This window comes from Eschrichtius robustus, chromosome 16, assembly GCF_028021215.1.
Source record: "Eschrichtius robustus isolate mEscRob2 chromosome 16, mEscRob2.pri, whole genome shotgun sequence".
Taxonomy (NCBI): domain Eukaryota; kingdom Metazoa; phylum Chordata; class Mammalia; order Artiodactyla; family Eschrichtiidae; genus Eschrichtius; species Eschrichtius robustus.
Window position 1 is genome coordinate 76,650,549 of NC_090839.1, and position 21,858 is coordinate 76,672,406.

A 21,858-nucleotide genomic window follows, 5' to 3' on the forward strand; every position below is an offset into this window, starting at 1 on the left:
TTTTTGATATTGAGCTGCATGAACTGCTTGTATATTTTGGAGATTAATCCTTTGTCAGTTGCTTCATTTGCAAATATTTTCTCCCATTCTGAGGGTTGTCTTTTCGTCTTATGGTTTCTTTTGCTGTGCAAAAGCTTTTAAGTTTCATTAGGTCCCATTTGTTTATTTTTGCTTTTATTTCCATTTCTCTAGGAGGTGGGTCAAAAAGGGCCTTGCTGTGATTTATGTCATAGAGTGTTCTGCCTATGTTTTCCTCTAAGAGTTTTATAGTGTCTGGCCTTACATTTAGGTCTCTAATCCATTTTGAGTTTATTTTTGTGTATGGTGTTAGGGAGTGTTCTAATTTCATTCTTTTACATGTAGCTGTCCAGTTTTCCCAGCACCACTTATTGAAGAGGCTGTCTTTTCTCCACTGTATATTCTTGCCTCCTTTATCAAAGATAAGGTGACCATATGTGCATGGGTTTATCTCTGGGCTTTCTATCCTGTTCCATTGATCTATATTTCTGCTTTTTTGCCAGTACCATACTGTATTGATTACTGTAGCTTTGTAGTATAGTCTGAAGTCAGGGAGCCTGATTCCTCCAGCTCCGTTTTTCTTTCTCAAGATTTCTTTGGCTATTCGGGGTCTTTTGTGTTTCCATACAAATTGTGAAATTTTTTGTTCTAGTTCTGTGAAAAATGCCATTGGTAGTTTGATAAGGATTGCATTGAATCTGTAGATTGCTTTGGGTAGTACAGTCATTTTCACAATGTTGATTCTTCCAATCCAAGAACATGGTATATCTCTCCATCTGTTTGTATCATCTTTAATTTCTTTCATCAGTGCACAGACTTTATCTTATTTCATCCTAACAGTAGACCTCAGTGGCAGAAACCATCATTTTCACTTTACAGATAGAAATGAATTAGGACCTCATTGAAAAGGAATTTTAGAACCAGGCAAGATCTAGGTTTGAATTCTAGTTCTGCCACCGTGTGTCTGTGTGACCTTGGGCAAGTCGGCTGACCTCCCTGAACCTAAGTCTTCACCTGGAAAGTAGGGATTACATAAGAGACTGGCAGGGCTCATTGTGATGATTAGAGGAAATGTATGTAGAGCAGTTGGCACAGAACGGGGGTCATTAAAAAATAGAACAACATGGGACGTCCCTGGTGGTCCAGTGGCTGACTCCACACTCCCAATGCAGGGGGTCCGGGTTTGATCCCTGGTCAGGGAACTAGATCCCATATGCCACAACTAAGAGTTCGCATGCCGCAACTAAAGATCCTGCATGCTGCAGCTAAAGAGACCACATGCCACAATGAAGATCCCACGAGCTGCAACTAAGACCCAGTGCAGACAAATAAATAAATAAATATTTTTAAAATATAAAATATAGGACAACAAGAACTATTAATGACTGTCACAATGAATATTTACAATGTGCCACATAGGAACTGTGTTCACATACATCTCATTCAGTCATCCCACAGTCCTATGTAGAGGTACTGCTTTTGTCCCTATTTTATAGATAAGAAGCCTGAGGCTCAGAGGAGCTAAATTACTCGCACAAATTCTTCTGGCTAATGAGTAACGGAACTAAGATTTAAGTCCAGGCAATGGGACTTTGTGTGTATTCAGCTGAAGCTCAGAGAGGTTCTGACACTTGATCAAGGTCACACAGACAACGTATGGGAGAAAAAGGGTCTGGACGCTTAGTTTTCTCACTCCAACTCACCTGTTGTGCCCCCTCGCCCTTTTCTATTGTAGAGATGAAGGGTGCGACTGAACTTGCCTGGAACCTAACACTAAATAATAAATGATCTGGCGCACTGTCCAGGACACACCCCAGAGCACGGGGAGGGGGAATTGGACCCTTCCCTGGGTATCATGTGGGAAACAGGCCACTTCTGGCTGTTTATCGTTTACTTATTCACAGGCTTCGATGATATCACACCTGCACACCTCCGCAGGGCCGCGGCGGCACGGCACACAGGTAAAGAGGATGCGCAAGATAGCATTTGGACCTAACGGAGGCTGAAGGAGCAGGAAAGGTAAACTCCAGGCCCGGGGTGAATTGTGTGACAGGTCTGTGAGGTCCACTTGGGGGTGAGAGACCCACCTGGGAAGCCAGGCTGGAGCGGGAAAGCAGCGGCCGAAGTCGTGGGAGCTTGGACGGGCACTGGGGCAGCACCACGGCACGCTGCCCATCTCCACGCGGGCGCTGCCGGCTGCCTTCCAGAGGCGCGTGTAGCCAGGGGCTGCACCCACACGCCAGAACTGGCTGGCATCTCCCTTCCTCCGCGGGATGTTCAGACACTCCTAGAACGCCCAGACAAGGGACCACGGTGTGTGGAATGCATCCCATCTTGGGTTTATTTTAGGTGGTACAGCCATTAGCAAGAAAGCGCTGCGCGCGCGCGCGCACGGACACACACGCACACACACACACACACACACACCCCTGAAAGCCAGTCTCTTTCCAATTCCCTTTCAACGCTTCTGATTATTTCAGGACAAAGTCTCATTGCGCTGCCAGAAGCCCTTTGACACCTCTCTATCCATGCTTCTCTTGTCTTGTCTTTAACAAAGAGAGAGAGGGCGGCCTCCAGCTCAGAATTCCGAGCACATGCTAATATCTAGTGAGAATGTAAGAACAAGTTTCTTTCATTTTATTTTTTGTTACCTTCTATTTACAACAAATGATACTGGTTTTCTATTTTCCGTACTGATAAAAAGTTTCCTTTTAACGTACATGGTTAAAAGCACGTACTCTGGAACTCATACTATTAGGTTCAAATCCCAGCTCTGCCACTTACTACCCGTATGACCTTGGGCAAGTCACACAACCTCTCTGTGCCTCGATTCCCTCAACCGGAAAGAGAAAGTAATAATAGCATCTCCCTCTTGGGTTATTGTGAGGATTACATTAATTAATGTATGTGAGAAGGGTAGATTGGTGCCTGACACCTAGTATATGCTGTAAAAATGTCTCCTATTATCAGCTCAAATAGGGGGGAAAAAAACCCTGAGGTTTAGAGAACACTTCTTTGGACCAATTCCGCTATTTTCCATGTGAGGGAACGAAACTTTGGAGAAGATAATTAAGCAGCTGAGCTAGGATCTGGTAGGTCTCTGGATTTCCAATCCATTTACCAGCCATTTCAATCTTCAGTAATTAATATAACCTCTCAGCCTCAGCTTATTCATTGCAGAATGGGACTAATACTATTTCATTGGATGTTGGGATGCTGTGTGTAAAGGTGGCTCAGAAAATGAGTTGGTATGATGTCTCCCGTGGATTCTCAACAGGGGTAATAGCACCCCCCAGGAGGGCAGAAATTGGTTCTTGGCGGGTGAAAAATATCTTTTAGATATACAAAGCACAGACATATAGTATATAAGTTCATGAGAAATGGTGATTAGGAAACAAAATGTCTAAGAAAGGCTTGGGGGGCAATAGTTAAAAAGAAGTTGAGGGACTTCCCTGGTGGCGTAGTGGTTAAGAATCCGCCTGCCAATGCAGGGGACACGGGTTCGAGCCCTGGTCCGGGAAGATCCCACATGCCGCGGAGCAACTAAGCCCGTGCACCACAACTACTGAGCCTGCGCTCTAAAGCCCACGTGCCACAACTACTGAAGCCCGTCCGCCTAGAGCCCGTGCTCCGCAACAAGAGAAGCCACCGCAATGAGAAGCCCGTGCACGGCAAAGGAGAGTAGCCCCCGCTCGCTGCAACTAGAGAAAGCCCGCGCGCAGCAACGAAGACCCAACGCAGCCAAATACAAATAAATAAAATAAATTTATTAAAAAAATAAAGAAGTTGAGAAATACTGCTCTTAACCAAGATTTTTCCAACTTGGGCTGATACTCATAAGTGGATTATGAAATCGGCTTAATGGGTCATGATAAGCATTTGGGGAGGAAAAATGATAAAGGGGAACAACGATATAGTACGGTGTGCGCTGCACAAAATCAGGATCAGAAAGTATCGTGAGAAAGTTTCAGTTCAGTTTGGCATGTGCATGCCTGTGCTGAGTCATGAAATAAAAGTCTCTCTTGAGGCTCACTGTAAAAATATGGTGCAAGCCATTTCTCTAAACCACAATTTTCTTTTTCTCCCCTCATTATTTCTCTCTCAGACAAGCCCATGCAGCCTCAAACTATTTTACTCTGAACAGGAAGAACCTGATAAGGAAAGAAAGAAATGTAGAAGAGAGTGTCCAGATTCCAGTAAAACTAGGGCCTGACCTTTACCAGCTCATGGCCAAGGACTCTTCCCTTCCTCATTCTCTGTTCCAGGGTAAGCCACAGCTACAGAGGAAAATGACTGGCCCTCAGCACCAGAGGGACCTCCCCTCTTATTCCTCCCTCTTCCTCCCCTTTCCTCCCCTCCTCTCTGCTCCCAACGTGAAAGGCAGCAGTCATGTTGACCCGAGTCTGAGTCTTAGCTCTGCCATTTACTCTGCAATCCCAGGACAAGTCATTTAATTTCTCTGATCCTCAGTCTTCTCAGCTATAAAATGAGGAACTTATTCGTAAGATTGTAGTGGTGCTTAAATGAGAGAAGGTAGAGAAAGTATATTAGTATTTTAGTGCCTTGTATACTGCAGGTGCTCATGATAATAGCAGCTAACAGGGCCTGAACGCTGTGTGAAGAAGTTTATCCATGTTATCTCTATTTCATCCTCTAAATGAGCTTACACAGGAGTAGGGAAGGTAACAGGGCAGACTCCAGTCAGGCGGCCTAGTTTCAAACCTCAGTTCAGTATCTTTTCACATGTTTAAGGACTGTCTATAGTTCTTTCTTTCTGACTGCATTGTCTGCGTTTTAAAAAGGTGCTTTCCTCATAACCCCACATAATGACTTCGGCTTACATCATATTGGCCACACCTCTAACTACCAGGGAGGCTGGGAAATATAGTTTTTTAAGTAGGCGCATTTCAGTCTCCAGCAAAATAAAGAAGGTGATAAGGACGATACTGGTTAGGCAACCAGAGTCCTCGTCTTCAACAGTCTTATCTCGCTCTTGATTTAACCTTGATTTTAATTTTCAAAGGCCTATCCAGAGGGGGGAAAATGGAGGAAACAAGTAAGAACAGTTAACAGAGATAAGCTCTGAAAATGTGGCTGACGTGTCTAAATTGTAGTCAATAATGTTTCGTTTCTTTTTTTTTTTTTTCTGAACCATTCAGTTTCTTTAGGAAATGAGTTTACGAGTTTTCTATATCTGTTTAATATTAGAGAGACCAATACAGTCAGAAAATAGGGTTGAAAAAAATCCCACCTCATTAATCCCCTGACTGTGTAACCTTGGACAAGGTACCAAACGGCTCCGTGCCTCTGTTTTCTCATCTGTAAAATGGGTACAATAATAATCCCCATTAACAAAGTTGTTTTGAGGAAATGACTTGATATTTTTGAGCCCTCGTATCAGTGTCCGGCCCATAGTAAATGCTATATAGTTAGCATTTAATGAGTTGGCATTATTATTATCCCAACTTCACAGATGAAAGAATTGAGGCCCACAGAGACTGGCCAACCATCGCTCAGGGAATGGAAGAGCCTAAGATGGTTTAGCATTTAAAAAATTCCAGGGCAGGGGCTTCCCTGGTGGCGCAGTGGTTGAGAGTCTGCCTGCCAATGCAGGGGACACGGGTTCGAGCCCTGGTCTGGGAAGATCCCACATGCCGCGGAGCAGCTGGGCCCGTGCGCCACAACTACTGAGCCTGCGCGTCTGGAGCCTGTGCTCCGCAACAAGAGAGGCCACGGTAGTGAGAGGCCCATGCACCGCGATGAAGAGTGGCCCCCACTCGCCGCAATTAGAGAAAGCCCTCGCTCGCACAGAAACGAAGACCCAACACAGCCAAAAATAAATAAATAAATTAATTAACAAAAAAAACCTCCAGGGCATCCCCTAGCGGTCCAGTGGTTAAGGCGCCGCACTTCCACACATTAGAAGAGTAGGCCTTGAGGACGCGTACCTGTGTAAATGCCCATGATCCATGTAAGGACATTCCCCACCCCTCAGAAGGCTCCCTGGGGTCTCCTCTCCGTCAATACCTCCCCCAAGTTAAATGCTGTTCTGATTTTTCACAGAAGATATTTTGCCTGTTTTGAACGTCGTCCAAATGGAGCCATACAGTATGTTTCTTTTATTATCCGCGGAGTTTGAATTTGAAGTCCAGATGGTCCCGCCCTAGGAACTGCCATCTTAACTATTATACTGTACTGCCTGTTAAAGCAATGACTGCTTAGGCTGCTCTCATTTTCCCCACCTCCTCATCCGGTCCCCTTTCAGCTCCACCCCTGAATCCTAGCTGTGCTTCAAGCCATCAACGAACGCTAATTAGTCAATTCTGTGTTAGAAGGTACCCCTCCCCCCACGCCCCGCGGGGGCCCCCCCCCCTCCCCGGCCCAGCAGGCCCCTCCGCCAGGAAGCATATGATAGGGCACATGTTGTCAAGAAGTGGGCCAATGGGAAGATGGCATATTCCAAACCGTCCACCATTCCACCAATAAGAAGGTGATGTTCCCACCCCCTCCAACTGCCTCTGTAGAGCTGCCTCCGCCTCGTGCCCTTGCAGTTTGACGCCTTCCTTGTATCCTGAGAAGGTCCCCTCAAAGCTGCTTAAGGGGTGCAGGATGGCAGGCCCTGACTCCCTACATCTCTCCTGGGCCTTCTCCACACCTCCCCTCCCTGGAGTGGATGGGAGGGGAGGCTTTTCCAGACAAAAATAACATATATGTAAATATATATGTTTTCAGAGGTTTTCCCATGTTTTGTTTGTTTCTTTAATGGGATAATGCTTTGAGTTTTCTTTTTCTTTTTAAAGAAATATTATTTTAAAAACTTCAGTTATCTTTACAATTTGAACACCCTTCCTTCCTTTTTTTCTGAGTTCTGGGCGCTGATGAGAGCCACCAGCCTCCGTCTCTAGCCTCCACCTTGCCCCTCCGAGGTGAGGACCTAGGAGAGGGGAGAGGTGACACAAAGAGCTTGGGGTGGGGGGACAGAGGATGGGATGGGGTGAGTTAAGAAAGAGCAGGCACATACTTAAGAGTTGAAAGAGAAAGAAGGAATTTTAAGGTGTGAGATGGACTGGGAGGTGTAGACCAGCTTCAGGAATTACAGGGAAAATGAATAAAAGTGTAGGAAATGGATTGATAACCAAAAATTAGGATGTCCAGTTGCTCTGGATGAGGCATATTTAAAGTGCATTAAGGATCTCGAAGAGATTGGGGAAGAGCTACGCCTGATGGCTTTTGATGGTTATGAAAGATGGATCCCATAGGCCTTGAGTTTTTGGGGTGAAGGGAGGGTCTGAGGGACACTGTGTTGAGGTGTTCTCACAGTCATCTTTTCTCACCTTCTCTACCCCAGACAGGCATGACCCTGCTCTTTGTACTGGGCTGCATCTTCTTCCCGCTGAGCTTTGCTCTCCTCTGCTGGGGTCTGCAGAACCACTCCAACCTGCAGATGGAGAGACCAGAGGCCGTTCTGGTGGCATCCAAGTAAGAGGACAGGGTGAGGGCATCCTTCCTGGGGCCAGGGCTGGTGGAGCTGATCTCCTACTTTCAGGAAGAGTTAGTGATAAGAGCAGAAGCAAACTATGTGTGTATGTGAGCGTGGGTGGGTGGGTTGGAAATATAGAATCAAAAGACACTGTCTATGAGATGTCTTGCAAGTCATTTAACCTCTCTGAACTTCAGAGCCCCCATTTGTTTAATAAGAATACTCACCTTCCATTCTTCCTGGAGATGTTGTGTGAGGGTCAGGTGGATTCACGTCTGTAGAATAGGGGTAGGGAATTCCCTGGCAGTCCAGTGGTTAGGACTCAGTGCTCTCACTGCCAGGGGCCTGGGTTCAATCCCTGGTCGGAGAACTAAGATCCCACAAGCCGTGTGGCCAAAATAAAACAGGGGTTGCAAACTCCCGCAAGTGACACGAGAGATGTAAGCTCTGTGGGGACTGTGTGAGCTGGAAGACTACTTTCATCCCATCCAGTGGGGGCAGCAGCTGCTCGGCTCCAGCCAGACATCATGGAGTTAAGAGTGTGGGCCCAATGTTGTCTGACCTTCTGATATTTTTCTTAAAAGAAGTTGAGCTTTTATGTGAAATCTAATTTTTAAACACTGACAAATAACTTAGAATTTAAGAAAATACTATACTGGCAACACCATACTGGCCAAACGAAACATGTTTATGGGCTGGCCTGGGCCCTTGTGCTGCAAATCTATGGCCTATTTGACAACGATTAGTAAAATACCTGTGAGTTATCACCAAACCTTAGGGAGGAGAGGGAGCCGGCAGAAGGCAGAACTTACTTGGGTGTCTGGAAGACAAAAAACCCATCTCTATCTGCTTTAATGCCCACTATCCAAAATGAAGCCACAGCTCCTTCACCAGGTCTGTGGCCCTCCCCACAACTCAGCACCACCCTGCGGCCTTGCTCATCTTTGGCTCTGGAGCTATGCAAACATGGGTTTGAAAGCCAGCTTTGCCAATTCTCATAGCTAGGTTATCTTGGGCAAGTTTTTTGTCTTTTTTTTTTTTTTTAATCTCTAAGCCTCAGGTTCCTGTCTATAAAACAAAGATACTACCATCTGGGAAGATTAAATAAGAATGAAATAAACCACCTCACCCCGTCCCCAGCACATAGTAAACACTCAGGAAGTTGGGTCCCTTTTCCGCTTAAGTGAAGCGCTGAGGTCAGGAAGCTAGGTCCACTATTGTCTCTAAAATTGTCCCCCACTCTTGCTGCCTAAGGCCAGAGACCTCTCAGGGTCTGTTCCTGCAGTATGCCACAAGAGGGCAGCACAAAACTGCAAATCCCAGTCCTTTGGGGAGGTGATGGCATGGGCTTTGGACAGGCAAAGGCAAATCGTAGGGTTACTATTGAGGCGTATCTTAGGACAGGCTTGGAAACCAAAGTATGGTTTGGGTAGCAGGGCCCCACGTCATGCAGAAGTCTACAGGGCAGTTGGTTTCAGGACGAGAAGGCCAAATTCCAGGGAGGCAGCATGAAAGGGTGAGAAGCAGCTCAGAGGCCAGCGTGGTTCTGGCGGGGCCTCTGACCTGCAGCGGGACTCTGGTCAAGTCACTGGGCCTTGGTTTCCTTGCAGTGGAATGAAGGGCTTGAATCAGCCAATCCCCAGGGTCCTTTCCCACATGGAAACTGGGCTGCGAAGTTGCGGAGGAAGGGGAGCCAGGAGCATAATAAACCTGAAGAAAAAGAGAGTGACCAGGGCTCAGGGGAGGCCGGGCAGCCTGAAGGACACGGGCAGCGGCATCATCGGGCTTGAAGTGGGTTTTCAGAGAGGCAGCACTTCCCCACCCTCTTCAAACCCTGGCGCCTAGTATGAGTGGTCTCTTGCGTTTTCTGAATTATGTGACCTTGGGGAGGGTCACTGAAGGCCTCAGGACCATTTCTTGACCTGTAAAAAGGGGACACATGTCGTTACCTCAGTGCTGTTACAATAGTTAGAGGAGATCATAGGACAGTCTTGCAGCGGAGTTGGGACCAGAGGCACCTCATGCATATATACCTCAGAGTTTCCCTCCCTCCCATTAGGGTGAAGGACGTGGGGGTCTCTGAGCCCAAAGGATACTGCGTTGAGGTGTTTTTATTCCCATCTGTTCCTTAAACTCATCCTTCAGAGACAGCAAGATGCACCAACTTCTCCCGCTCCCCCCTCCAGGGAATCCTCTTTCTCTCTGCCGGAGTGGGTGCCCCTAAGCTGGGACCCCAAGGCCGCTGAGGGACACGTGTTGAGAGGCCTTGGCAGAGGAGGAAATGGCAGGCATTTGCAAAGTACTGGTGGGAAATGGGGTCAGGCCCATCTGGCGGCCCAGGGCCTCCTCCCAGGTGGCCAAGGAGCCCCAGGCCGCCTCCCTCCCCAAGAGGAGAGCCGACCCTCCCCTGGCCCTCCCAGGCCGACCCTCCCAGGCAGCCCCCTGTGCCTGCCGCAGCGGCTGTCTCTTTAAGGGCCTCCCCCTCCCTCTTTCTCTGCTCCCCCCCACCTCTGTCGCAGCCGCTGCTGTGGTTCAGAGCTGCATGGGGAGATGCTGCTGCAGGTCCGGTTTCTTGGTGTCTGGTCGGTGCCATCATTTCCCTCCCCCTCCCCCGCCCTCCCCAAGCTGGTGACTTCCCGTCCCCCTCCCCCTCCCCACCGAGGGGGCAGGGGGCTGGGCATGAACTCTCCATAATGCCCCGTACAGCCTCCGGGCCGGGCCTCGGGGACTGTGGCGGCAGCGAGAGGCGGGAGAGCCGTGCTGACCGCTGACCACTTGCCCGGCTGCTCCTCTATCTCCCCTCCCTCCCTTTCAGAGCTGGCACCACAGGCCCACCCCCCACCTCCCACCCCGCCTCCTCGGGCCCTCCCAGCCTCTCCACGTAAGCCCCCCCGCCACCTGCCTCTGTCCCTCCCCTCCCCCATCCACATCCTCCTCGCCCTGTACCCCCTCCCTCTGTCCTCTCACCCGGTCCTCCCCTCCCCGGCTCTCTCCCAGCCCTCTGGCTGGCTTTCTCCTGCTCCCTTTCTCGGATCCTCCCTGTCCCCGTCTCTCCCCATTTCCCCAGTCTCATCTAACTCCCTTTCTCGGGTCCTCTGGTCTGACTCCCCAGCCCCATCCCGTCCCTGCCCTGTCCCCTTTGTGCCCCTTTCTCTTTCTCTCTCCTTCCCCGGCTTGGCGTCCCTTCTCCACCTCTAACTCCCTTCAGCTCGGCCTCCCTGTCCCTTCCCGGCCGCTCGCTCGGCTCCCTGCCCGAGGCCTGAGCACCATGCTGACCCCAATGGTGGCCGGAGGGGTGGTGTTCCCCGGACTCTTCCTGCTCTCCAAGAACACGCTCCAGCGGCTGCCCCAGCTGCGCTGGGGGGAGGCCGACGCGGTCATTGTCTCAGCCAGGTAAACTGCATCCCTTCCCCGCCGCCCCAGGCTCTATGGGGATGGAAGGGACCCTTGGCCCGGTGGGGACCGGGGGCTCCTGAAGTGGTCGGTGGGCTCTACCTCAAAGCTTCCCTCTCTCCTCGCTGCCTTACTCGCTGTCCCAGGAGACCTCATCCAAACCCAGCCATCTGGTCTACTAGTATTCAGACTGCTCTTCCTCCCTTTCCCATTCACCCTCCCACCCTCCAAAACAGGTCCGGCCTGTGACTAAAACATCCCTATAGGATATTAGAGAGCAAGGCAAGGGGCTCAGAGCTGTGTATTATTCGGGGCATGTGTTTGGGGGAATGAGGGACAGAGGAGTGAACAGTGGAACTCTGCATGACCCTGGAATTCGGGCCAGAATTGGGGAGGGGAGCGTGGTGGCAGGCAAGGAGAGAGCGGGAAAGTGACCAGGGAGAATCAGGGGCAACCGAGGGGCCGTGGGATAACCGGCACGATGACTGGGCAGCTGAGTAGTGCCAGAACAGGCCCGGGGGCTTCCCCCTGCCATCCTGTGCTGTGCCCCCCCCTTCCCTGGAAGGGACACCTTGTCATCAGCCACTCGTGCTCAGCAGCATCTCACCTCACGATGACCTCCCTGGTGTCCTCCTGAGAGGAAGGCGACTCAGTGTCCAGTGAGGAACGGTGAACTGAGGAGTAGCAGCCGGGCCGGTCCAGGAGCCTGAGGTGGTGTGGCTGAGTCCCGGGCAAGGCAGCCTTGGGGAAAGATGGGCAGGGAGCACCCAAGAAGTGTAGAAACTGGTCGGTAAGGAGGAGAAACCAAGGGGCGCGTCTCCTCCCTCTACAGCTTCTCCCTCTTCCTCCCTAGGCTAGTGTCCTCTGTCCAAGCCGTCATGGCCTCCACAGCTGGCTACATCGTCTCCACCTCCTGCAAGCACATCATAGATGACCAGTAAGTGCCATGAGACCACCTTAGCCCCCGTTCCAGCAGCCTGTGTGTATGTGTGACCCCTGAGTACCCCAGATCCTCTAGGGGACTCCTTCAGTGGTCCCCAAGCCCTTAACTTGAGCCTGAGCAAGTCAACTGCAGTAGCTGCAACTCAACACCCAGGGATAAATTTATCCACATCCTGTCCTTAAAGGTCAGAACCAGGAGGAGAAGGAGTGGGGAGCAAAAAGGATTCTCAAAGCAGGTCCTAGGTTTCCCGGCCTCTCGGATCATAGTAGGTTCTGAATGTTGTTTCCTCCCGTACCCCCTCCCACCCTTTCACCCCTCGGACCCCATTTCCAACCAGCACCCAACTGGGGTGCTTCTCTACTCATGCCAGGCTCACCCCTCTCCTCCTCCCAGAATCCAGGTGTCCAGCCCCAGCTCTATGCATGAGAGGGACAGATGACACAAACAAGGCCACCAATGGTTAGGCGGTGGGGTGGAGAGTGGAGGGTGAAGAGGCCAAAAATTTGGCACTGGGAGCTGCTGCAGTGCCTGGTGCTTGCCAAAAACACCCCAGGCCTGCGAGGTGGAGCGGGAGGAGGGAGGAGAGGGGCCCTGTCCGTGGTGCTGACGGGCCAGCTCTAGGTTGACCCACGGGCCGCCACTGCAGAGTTGCCGGTGAGGGTGCTGATGACGTCCCACGCTTCACTTCCGGTCCTGTTCCCCTCCTCTGGTGGCTGCTGAGCCCCAGGGACACTGTCTGGATGCCCCAACCTAGAGACATTCCCTCTTTCCCGCGAGTGCCTTCATCTGTGGAGTGAGGTCCATCCCTACCCGGAAGGGCTGCTGCGAGGAGGAATTGACTTGTGTGTGTCTAATGCCTAGAGCAGTTCTGGCCACACAGAGTGGATGCTAAACTCTTTCTTCAGACCCCCACCCTGGGTACTTGGCTTCCTCTTGTCCTCTCCCCCCATTCCCACCCCTGGGTCCAAGATGAGCCTGGATCCCCACACATTCCCTTCTCTCGCCTTCTTACAGAGGTCACTTTTCAGTTCTTACATTTTCTCCCCCGCCCCACCCGGTCTGTTCTTGTCCCTCCCCGCTTAATCCTCAGGTGGGTGGGAAGGATCAGGGTTAATCCAGGGGCGACAGCTGTTCCTACCTCTGAGCACCTAATTGCTGAAGAGGGTAGGAATGGGTTTAACCCTGCACACTGAAGCCCAGGGCCTGGAGGTCCTGGAGCCCCACGAGCTAGTGGTGTCACCGTGTCTGCTATGGCTGACTCTCCAGGCCACTCTCTGCTCTAACTTCTCTTGGGCCAGTTGGACCCCTTTCCGCCTTCCTGCCCTTCATCTCTAACCTGGGCCACTGCTTCCCCTCCTCTCTCTCTCCCTCCTGGTCACACACTCCAGCATGGGTCTCTGCTTCTCTTTTCCTGAAATCATCCCTGCTAGAGTGGGCTGCCTGTCCTCTTCCAGGCCAGCCTTCCCCAGGGTTCACCTTCTGTTTCCATCTCACCCCTGGTCCTCAGCTGGCCTGCCCTCAGGTCTCACTCCACTTCTCCCTTCAGCAGCTGCTCTTATTTTGTCCTCATATTTGCATCCCTTCTGGCTGACTTTGCTTTCATCCCTCCACCGAGCTGGGCGAGTTCCCCTGGGCCTGCCTCTTCGACCTCCCACCCCACCTCGGACCTGTCACAGGACTACAGATTTAAGAGAAGGTGCTTCATGTGCTGACTCGAGAAGAAAAATGCAATGTTGCATATGCATGCACTTTTCATTTTTGTTTACTCTCTAAGTGCATGGAACTTTCTCTGCTCTTGACTCCTTTTGCTCAGCGTTTTCTCCTTAATGCTTGGCTGTACCTGAAAAAACAAGAGATGGGGCCACTTTCAAGCAGAGCAAGCACTGCTGACAGCACCACCAGCTCCCCAATGGGGCCTGTCTGTGACCCCTGTCTCGAATCTTCTAGGGGACAGCAGGGCTGAGAGGGAGGGCTATGGAGCCAGACTTCTCATGTTTATTCCTTGGTCAGGTTACCTAGCCTCTCTCACCTGTAAAATGGGGTGACAACCATACCTACTTTTTATAGGCTTTCTTTTTTTTTTTTTTTTTTATTTTTATTTATTTATTTATTTATTTTTGGCTGTGTTGGGTCTTCGTTTCTGTGCGAGGGCTTTCTCTAGTTGCGGCGAGCGGGGGCCACTCTTCATCGCGGTGCGCAGGCCTCTCACTATCGCGGCCTCTCTTGTTGCGGAGCACAGGCTCCAGACGCGCAGGCTCAGTAGTTGTGGCTCACGGGCCCAGTTGCTCCGCGGCATGTGGGATCTTCCCAGACCAGGGCTCGAACCCGTGTCCCCTGCATTAGCAGGGAGATTCTCAACCACTGCGCCACCAGGGAAGCCCTTATAGGCTTTCTGTGGGGAGTAAATAAGTTTCTGCGTGTAAAAGATTTAGAATATTAGAATAGTGCCCGCATGTAATAAGCAGTCAGTTAATGTCAGCCAATATGCTCTCTCCCCACCACTCCCAGAATTACTCTTCTGCTGTAATTCGTCCTGATCTCAGCTGTTTCTCAGATCTGGTTTGGCTTGTTTTCTCACTCTATCTCGGCCCTCAGGTCTGTGGCTGTCTTCTGGTCTCTCTTCCTTTTTCTCCCACCATATTGCAGAGAGAGAGAGACGGAGGGAGAATATGAGTGAATGAATATGAAGAATGGGTGGATCCTGAGGTCAGTCGGTGTTTGAATCCCAGCCCTACTACTTACCAGCTGTGTGATAGTGTGACCTTGGGCAAGTTTTTCACTCTCTACCCTTGTAACTTGAGAGTCCACTTCTGTCTCAGGGTTGTTAACGAATATCACTTGAGATCTGACTCCCGTGCTGCATCCAGCATGGACCCCGGCACCTGGCAGCTGCCCTGTCCATCCCCTTTCCTCCTTGACCCACCTTTCTCTCTGTCCGACAGACACTGGCTTTCCTCTGCCTACACGCAATTTGCAGTGCCCTACTTCATCTATGACATCTACGCCATGTTCCTCTGTCACTGGCACAAGCACCAGGTCAAGGGGCACGGAGGGGACGAAGGGGGGACCAGAGCCCCGGGCAGCACCTGGGCCGTGGCACGCGGCTACCTGCACAAGGAGTTCCTCATGGTGCTCCACCATGCCGTCATGGTGCTCGTGTGCTTCCCACTGTCGGTGGTGAGTGGGGCTGCTGAGAGCCAGGGCCCCGTGTCCTGCTCATGCCAGCACTGCAGGAGCCTAGGAAGCCCTGGGTCCAGGTCCCAGCAGCAGGGCAGGCCCAGGATGGAGGGCCCCATGGAGGGTTTAATGAGCTCCAGCCCAGCCCCAAACAGCAAGAGGGTGGATCGCACCCAGCTGTGGTGCTTTGGAGCTGCGGTTACATGCCACTGCCTCTGAGACTCAGTTTCCTCATCTGTAGTATCAGGGATACCATCTCACCTGCAGGATGGTTGGAGGGTTACGGTGAGTTACTGCTCCCAGCTTAGCTACTGTTCACCTGTGCTCAGACTTTCAGAGTGAAGCATCCCCAAAAGTGACGGGGGTGGGGGGGCGGGGCAGGTGCTGCCCAGGAATCCAGGCTCAGGCCAGGCTGTTTCCTTCCTCTCTTCTCAGGTGTGGCGTCAAGGCAAGGGAGATTTCTTTCTAGGCTGCTTGCTGATGGCAGAGGTCAGCACCCCCTTCGTCTGCCTTGGCAAGATCCTCATCCAGGTGAGAGGGGCAATGAGGGTTTTGAGCGTGACAGGAGGACCGGGGAAGGGCGGGCACTTTTAGGGACCGATTGGAGATGCTTTAAAGGACAGGTGAAGAGTCGGGGCTATAAGGTGGGGTACAGGGGAGGCGTCAGGGCGGAGGGGGGCGGGTGGAGGGGAGCGGGGCCTGGGGCCCCCTACCCTGGCCCCTGTCCGAGGGAGGCAAGGCAGGGAGGTGGGCCGAGGGGGAGGTGGCCCGGGGGCTGAGCCGGGGGCGTGGCCGGAGGCGCCCCGCCCCTCACCCCGCCCCTGTCTGCCCGCCCCGCCCGCAGTACAAGCGGCAGCACACGCTGCTGCACAAGGTGAACGGGGCCCTGATGCTGCTCAGCTTCCTCTGCTGCCGGGTGCTGCTCTTCCCCTACCTGTACTGGGCCTACGGGCGGCACGCGGGCCTGCCCCTGCTCGCCGTGCCGCTCGCCATCCCGGCCCACGTCAACCTGGGCGCCGCGCTGCTCCTAGCCCCGCAGCTCTACTGGTTCTTCCTCATCTGCCGCGGGGCCTGCCGCCTCTTCCGGCCCCGGGGCTCCCGGCCGCCCTCCCCCTGTCAGACCCAGGACTGAGGGTGGGGCCGGGGGCCCTCCCCACCCCGCCCCTGCGCCGTGGGGACAGGGCTCTGGGGCTGCTGGGTGGGGGGCGGAGCCAGGGGCCTCTTGCCCTGACAGCCCCCGGGAACTGACAGATGGACTCCGAAGGGGTGGGGACACGTCCCCTCAGGGGCTGAGGGCTGGGACCAGGTGAGTTGGAAGGCAGGGAGAGGGGACCTCTCCCTACTGCCTAGCCCCTGTCTCCATCACCTCGCCTGGGCCCTGGAGAAGCGAAGGAAGAGGAAGAAGGCCCACCCCTTCCCAACCGCTTAGGGCCCGAGGCTGTGGGGAGCCTGAGGGGACCAGCACTCACAGAATTGTCGGGGAGGCCCTGCTGCCAAGGCCATGCCAGCCCCCCTGCTGCAAACTCCTCTCAGCTCCCTGTCACCTGGGAGGGAGGGGACACCCTATCTAACGCCCGTGGGCTCACTCAGGGCTGGCCGTCCCCACTGCTCCTCTCCAGGGGAGGCAGGCCTGAGGAATCTTATTTATTTTATTAATTCGTCCGAATGCAAACTCGTTTGTGGGTGTTGGGGGAGGGAGGCGGTGGCTGCCCCCCAGCCTTCCCAGTGCTGAGCGACCCCGGGGCAGGTGGGGGGCCCCCCGGTCCCTTCCCCCTTAGGCTGCACATCTTGCCCTCGGGCCCTGGCATGTCCCTGGTGCTACAGACCTCTCAAGGCTTCCTCCAGTCTGGGGTCGGGGGACCCTGGGAGGTGCTTTACAGACCGCTAATAAAGACGATCTGCGTGAACGCCACCAAGGCCCTCATCACCCAGTTCTTTGGGGCTGGGAAGGGAGCAGGCGCCTGGGGAGAGAAAGCACGATGACTGGTTGACTGCAGGACAGGGCAGGACCCCCGGGCTGGTCGCTGAGCAGTCAGGGAGAAAGAAGCGAGGACTTTTATTCATCAGCAGGAGAGGAAGGCGGGTATGGGCACTCAGGGCAGAGCCCAGGGCACTCGTCCGGCTTTTTAGGCCCCTTTCTCACAGCTCCTATGGGGTGTGGAGATCAGAGGTGGGAGGTCACGCTGCCGCCTCCCTGGGCTTTGGGTCCTTCAGCCTCTCCCAAGGAAGGTTGAGGTGGGCGGGGCTTGGGGAGGGGGACAGGCCTTACATGTGTGTGCAGAACTGGAAAAGCAGGAAGAAGAAGGCCACCACCAGAGCGCCCACCAGGATGTGATGGAAGAGCCTGGAGTCGGAACCTGCTAGACAGTGAGGTTGAGACAGGGGCCCTGGACTCACCTCCAACCGAAGGGCCAAGGGCAGCTGTCCTCCAGGCCCTGGCAAGGAGGGTAGCCCCTTCTCAAGCTGGGTCATACCTGAGTTAACAAAGATGACAGGTCTCTCTCCAGTGAACTGGGCCAGGGCCAGGAGCCTGGCTTGGTCCGAGTCTGGGTAATCAAAGAAGTCAGGTCTGTCTAGGAAGAGTGGAGACTCTGCTCCCCGGGCCAAGGCCTTGGCACTCTCCAGGCTGGGTGCTGGGGACCCAGAGCAAAGTCTGTGAAAGAGCCAAACAGACCCGTGCCCCCCACCCAAGAGGCTGAGGCAGACCCAGGGCCTGGCCAGGCCACAGAGCCCTAGTACAGCTGTGGAGGGCCTTGATTTTGTTCCAGGAACTTCTTGAGGGTCAGCTGAGCTCTCCATGAGAGAACCCACGCCAGGCAGGGAGGATGGGAGAGAAGCATGGAGAGCAAAGAGAAAAGCCCAGGCTTGGCCTCCCAGCCTCTCAGGGGCAGGCACCCCACACCCCAGCCTTCCTCCTTCCCACTGTTCCTAGGACAGCTTCCCACCTGATTCTACGGTCCCCAGCCCAGCCAGCCACATCCACACCTGCGCCCACTGCCACGGCCTCATCGCCCTTCCACTCTGGTGATGGGGTGAGGGCTCTGTGATGTCACCGCCCAGAGCCATTCTGATCACACCCTCTAGGGTGAGGGGAGAGAGAAAGTGCTAGGATCTGGAATCCTTCCCCCCAAGCCTCCGAATCCAAAGGGAAGGGATTGGGACCCACAGAGCCTTTGGGTTGATGCTGATGATAGAGCAATAACAGTGGAAGCCCCAGGATTTACAGATAGGGGGACTTGGTTGGGCAATCTTGCTGAAAGCCGGGACTAAGGAAAGCTGCATTCATATAGCAGGCATAGTGGATTTGCGGGGGGAGGGGGGACAGGGCTAAACATCTCCACTTACCCCTTGGATTGACCACAGATAGCATTTACTGAGCACTTGCTACTATGCCAAGTACTTTAAATGGACTGACTCATTTAACCATCATAAAATCCTATGAGGTAGGTACTGCTGCCCTTATCTTATAGAAGAGGGAGACAAGGCATAGATGGGCAAAGTGATGTGGGCAACACACTTCCCAATGGCATGTATTTTCCTCCCTGAGCCTACCCCCTGCCTCGTGTCCTCAAATGCAGGGGCACAGGGGTCTCCCCCATGCCCAAACTCTGTCTCTTAGTGCTCAGCTGAGGACAACCCTAGGGTTAGCAACCTAGACAAATAACAGGCATTTCCACTAGGTGGCAGCAGTGTCCATGCCTGCCTGATTGTTTCCCTGTTCTTGCCCAAGGAAGGCACAGCCCCCAGGCTCCAGGCCCTCCCGCCTCATCCCATCAGGTTGCATCAGGTGCTGCAGGGAAAGGTATTGCAGGCATGGGGGTTGTCAGAGGAAGTCCCCTGGCCCATCTCGGGGCAGGTCTCTTGGTCATGCACAGAGCCTTCACGGGCTCCCCCTCTCTGGGTGGGCTCCCCCGAGGGCCATCCCATTTCCCTTTTCTAGTTTCTGCTTTTCCCTTATTTGTCACTTCCCAACAGCCACTTTCACTCCTCTTGCCCCCCGCCCCCCCGCCCCGCAACCAGTGGCTAAGAATTAGCTCCCTTCTGATTGGCAGGTGGACCTGTCTGTCACACATGTGTCCCACCCCACCCAAGCCCAAGGACACTTCAGGGTCTCCTTGGTTTTATTACACAGTTGCCTGTTCAGCAGCCTCTGACAGTCCCAGTTCCATGATATGCCCCACGCCAGGCCTGTGTCTGTGGTGTGTATGAGGTCCTCTGTCCTATGGAAGGAGGCTCCTTCCTCCACTGGATTCGTACCCCTCATCTTTCCAATCCTCAGGGACTACCCAACCATTCTCCTAACAACAACCCTGAGACGTACTTGTCAGGGTCAGCTTCTACTTCCTAAACAAGGAAAAGGCGCAGAGAGAAAAAAAAGGGGGGGAAAGAGGAGACAGACTAACATCTATGGGGCCACCTGCAGGACTGGCTCTTGTGGGCGTCTTTTCCCTACTCTTATCTCTTCTAAGAAAGAGGAAGTGATTTACCCAATGACACAGGCATCTGAGGGGCAGCAGAGACTCAACCTGGTTCCAGGCTCTGGCCCAAGGCTCCCTCCCCAAGTCTGCATGCAGCTGCCCTTGGGGGCTTAGCTGGGAGACGGGGTCCTGGGAGAAGGGGTCCAGAGCCCTTAGCCTTTGGAGTGGATTTGGCAGTTTCCTCCATTGCCTCAAAAGAACACTGCTGTCCTCTCTACCAGAAAAGGCCCTTTGGACACAAGCAGTGAATTATCCATTCATTTATTCATCCAACCATTAAATAAATGTATTGAGCTCCTGTTATGTGCTGGGCTCCATTTATGGCTTAGATAGAAATCACCAGGGCATGGTCTCTGCCCGCGGGGACCACAGGGGAGAGAACTCAGGGATGCACATCGTTAAGAGTATAGACAGACAATCCCTAAGGGGCTGTCTACACTTGCTGTCACCGCTCCCTCACCTTTAGTGTATTCTTCAAACCCTTCAGACCTGGCTTTGTCCCTCCCACTCCACTGAAGCCACTTTGGCCAGGTCTGCCAATGACCCCATAACTCGCCACATCTAACGATTATTCTGTCTTTTTACTTCTGTCATCTAATGGTTGGTTCTGTCTCTCAGAATCCCTGCCTCCAGGCATGGGGGCCACACTCACCAGTTTTCTCGACTCCTCCTCCTCTGAGCTGCTCAGGCTTGGACCTTCTCTTTTCTATCTATACCCTCTCTCCCTAAGTGATCTCATCCAGTCTCATGGCTTTAAATACCATCTATATGCTGGTGACTCACAAATGTATATTTCCAGCCCAGCCCTCTCCTCTCCTCCAGACTCCCCTACCCAGCTTCCTGCTTCATGGCTCTGTATGTCCAAAAACATCTCAAACTCAGTAGATCCCAAGTGGAGCTCTTGATTCTCCTATCTCAAACCTACGCCTTCTTTCCATTGCAGCAAATGGGCTCACTATTCCTCTAGATGCTCTGCTCAACACAAAAACCTAGGAATCGTCTCAAACCCCTCCCTATTTCTCTCCTGACAAACCCATAATCAAGACTTGTTGGCTGCGACTTCCCTGGAGGTCCAGTGGTTAACACTCCATGCCTCCGCTGCAGGGGGCGCGGGTTCGATCCCTGGTCAGGGAACTAATGTCCCACATGCCACGTGCAGTCAAAAAAAAAAAAAAAAAGACCTGTTGGCTCATCTCCAACCTAAATCTCAAATCTATCCACTTCCCTTCCCCTCCAGCGCCGCCTTGCCCCCCCCTCATTCAAGCCAACCCTATGTCTCATCTGGCTTATTGCAACGGCCTATGCACTGCTTGATCTCTATTCCCTCTTCCCCCCAGCGAGAACAAACCAGAACACGTGGATCCACTACTTAAAACCCTCCAGTGGCTTCCCTTGGCTCCTGTGTTATTTTGAACTTCTTACCCTGATCTGCGAGACTCTTGTCTACCTACCCACCTCGGGTTTTCCCGAGCTTCCCTTCCTCAGCACACCCCAGCCTTTGCACACACCTCTGCCTAGGACACTCTTGCCCCCAACTTGACCCAGTAATTCCTCCTCATCTTCCAGGTCTCAGCTGAGACGACACTTCCCCTGGGAAGTGAACCTGAGTTTTCTGACCATCCCCTGTCACCGCATCAGTCTGACTGCACTAGAGTTGTCTGTGTATTTGCCTGTCTCCCCTACAAGCCTGTGAAGCCAGAGATCATTGACCTTGGTCATAGCTGTAGCACCACAGTATAGAATAAGTATTCAATAAATATTTATTGGCTTAATGGATGGATGAAAAGCCTTTCCACCTCTGGACAAACCAGGGCTCAGAACTGTCTGTATTTCCCCCTGCGACTGGCTGCAACTCCAGCCTCATCCTTGCCTTCCTGCAACAAGGCTTTCTGGAGGTGAGCTGCTGGGCCTGAGCTAAACCCCAGGAGAAGAAAGCAGTGCAGGAAGCAGGGCTGGGCTTCTTGCCCAGCTCGCCCCTCCTTTTACTGCAGGCCCAGGTCTGCCTCTCCCCAAACCCACCCGCCCCTGGACGGTGTCTCCCTTAGTCCTGCCTCCTCCTTTCTTATCCTGGAGAACCTCAGAGGAAACCTAATGGTTGCCTTTATCTAAAAAAAGATATTATTTTAGTGTATTCTTTTGAGTAGGTAACATATGCACATGGTACAAAATAAATCCTCTTCCTGCCCTCCCCTGCCTCACAGCAGCCTCCTCAGAGGTCACCATAGTTACCACTTTCTTGTGCAGCCTTCCAGGAATAATTTATGCACAAATAAACAAGCATATATAAGCGCTCTTTTTTTTTTTTTTTTTTTTTTACTGAAATGGCAGCATTCCATTCATGCTCCTCCTTACCTTAGTTTTTTCAGTTA

The 21,858-nt window shown here is 52.6% G+C and overlaps 2 protein-coding genes across 2 annotated transcripts; one reads left to right on the forward strand and one right to left on the reverse strand.

Annotated features, from left to right (window-relative positions):
- Window positions 1–10,766: 10,766 nt before the first annotated feature.
- Window positions 10,767–16,143, forward strand: TLCD3B (TLC domain containing 3B). The gene is made up of 5 exons (XM_068524327.1): window positions 10,767–10,891; window positions 11,745–11,828; window positions 14,777–15,011; window positions 15,447–15,542; window positions 15,856–16,143. Exons 1-5 carry the CDS (start codon window positions 10,767–10,769, stop codon window positions 16,141–16,143), a joined length of 828 nt encoding a protein of 275 aa, XP_068380428.1.
- A 994-nt stretch (window positions 16,144–17,137) lies between these two features.
- C16H16orf92 (chromosome 16 C16orf92 homolog) lies at window positions 17,138–18,020 on the reverse strand. The gene is made up of 4 exons (XM_068524328.1): window positions 17,957–18,020; window positions 17,486–17,644; window positions 17,281–17,368; window positions 17,138–17,159 (listed from the first exon to the last, which is right to left on the reverse strand). Exons 1-4 carry the CDS (start codon window positions 18,018–18,020, stop codon window positions 17,138–17,140), a joined length of 333 nt encoding a protein of 110 aa, XP_068380429.1.
- Window positions 18,021–21,858: the final 3,838 nt, after the last annotated feature.

Excerpts from the sequence above, each read along its gene's own strand:
- TLCD3B (XM_068524327.1), top strand. The coding sequence starts at position 10,767 with ATGCTGACCCCAATGGTGGCCGGAGGGGTGGTGTTCCCCGGACTCTTC. Across the intron at positions 15,012-15,446 it reads TGTGCTTCCCACTGTCGGTG|GTGTGGCGTCAAGGCAAGGG; the intron begins GTGAGTGGGGCT and ends CTCTCTTCTCAG. Across the intron at positions 15,543-15,855 it reads TTGGCAAGATCCTCATCCAG|TACAAGCGGCAGCACACGCT; the intron begins GTGAGAGGGGCA and ends CCCCGCCCGCAG.
- C16H16orf92 (XM_068524328.1), bottom strand. The coding sequence starts at position 18,020 with ATGAGGCCGTGGCAGTGGGCGCAGGTGTGGATGTGGCTGGCTGGGCTG. Across the intron at positions 17,369-17,485 it reads TGTCATCTTTGTTAACTCAG|GTTCCGACTCCAGGCTCTTC; the intron begins GTATGACCCAGC and ends ACTGTCTAGCAG. Across the intron at positions 17,160-17,280 it reads TTCCAGTTCTGCACACACAT|GAGCTGTGAGAAAGGGGCCT; the intron begins GTAAGGCCTGTC and ends CACACCCCATAG.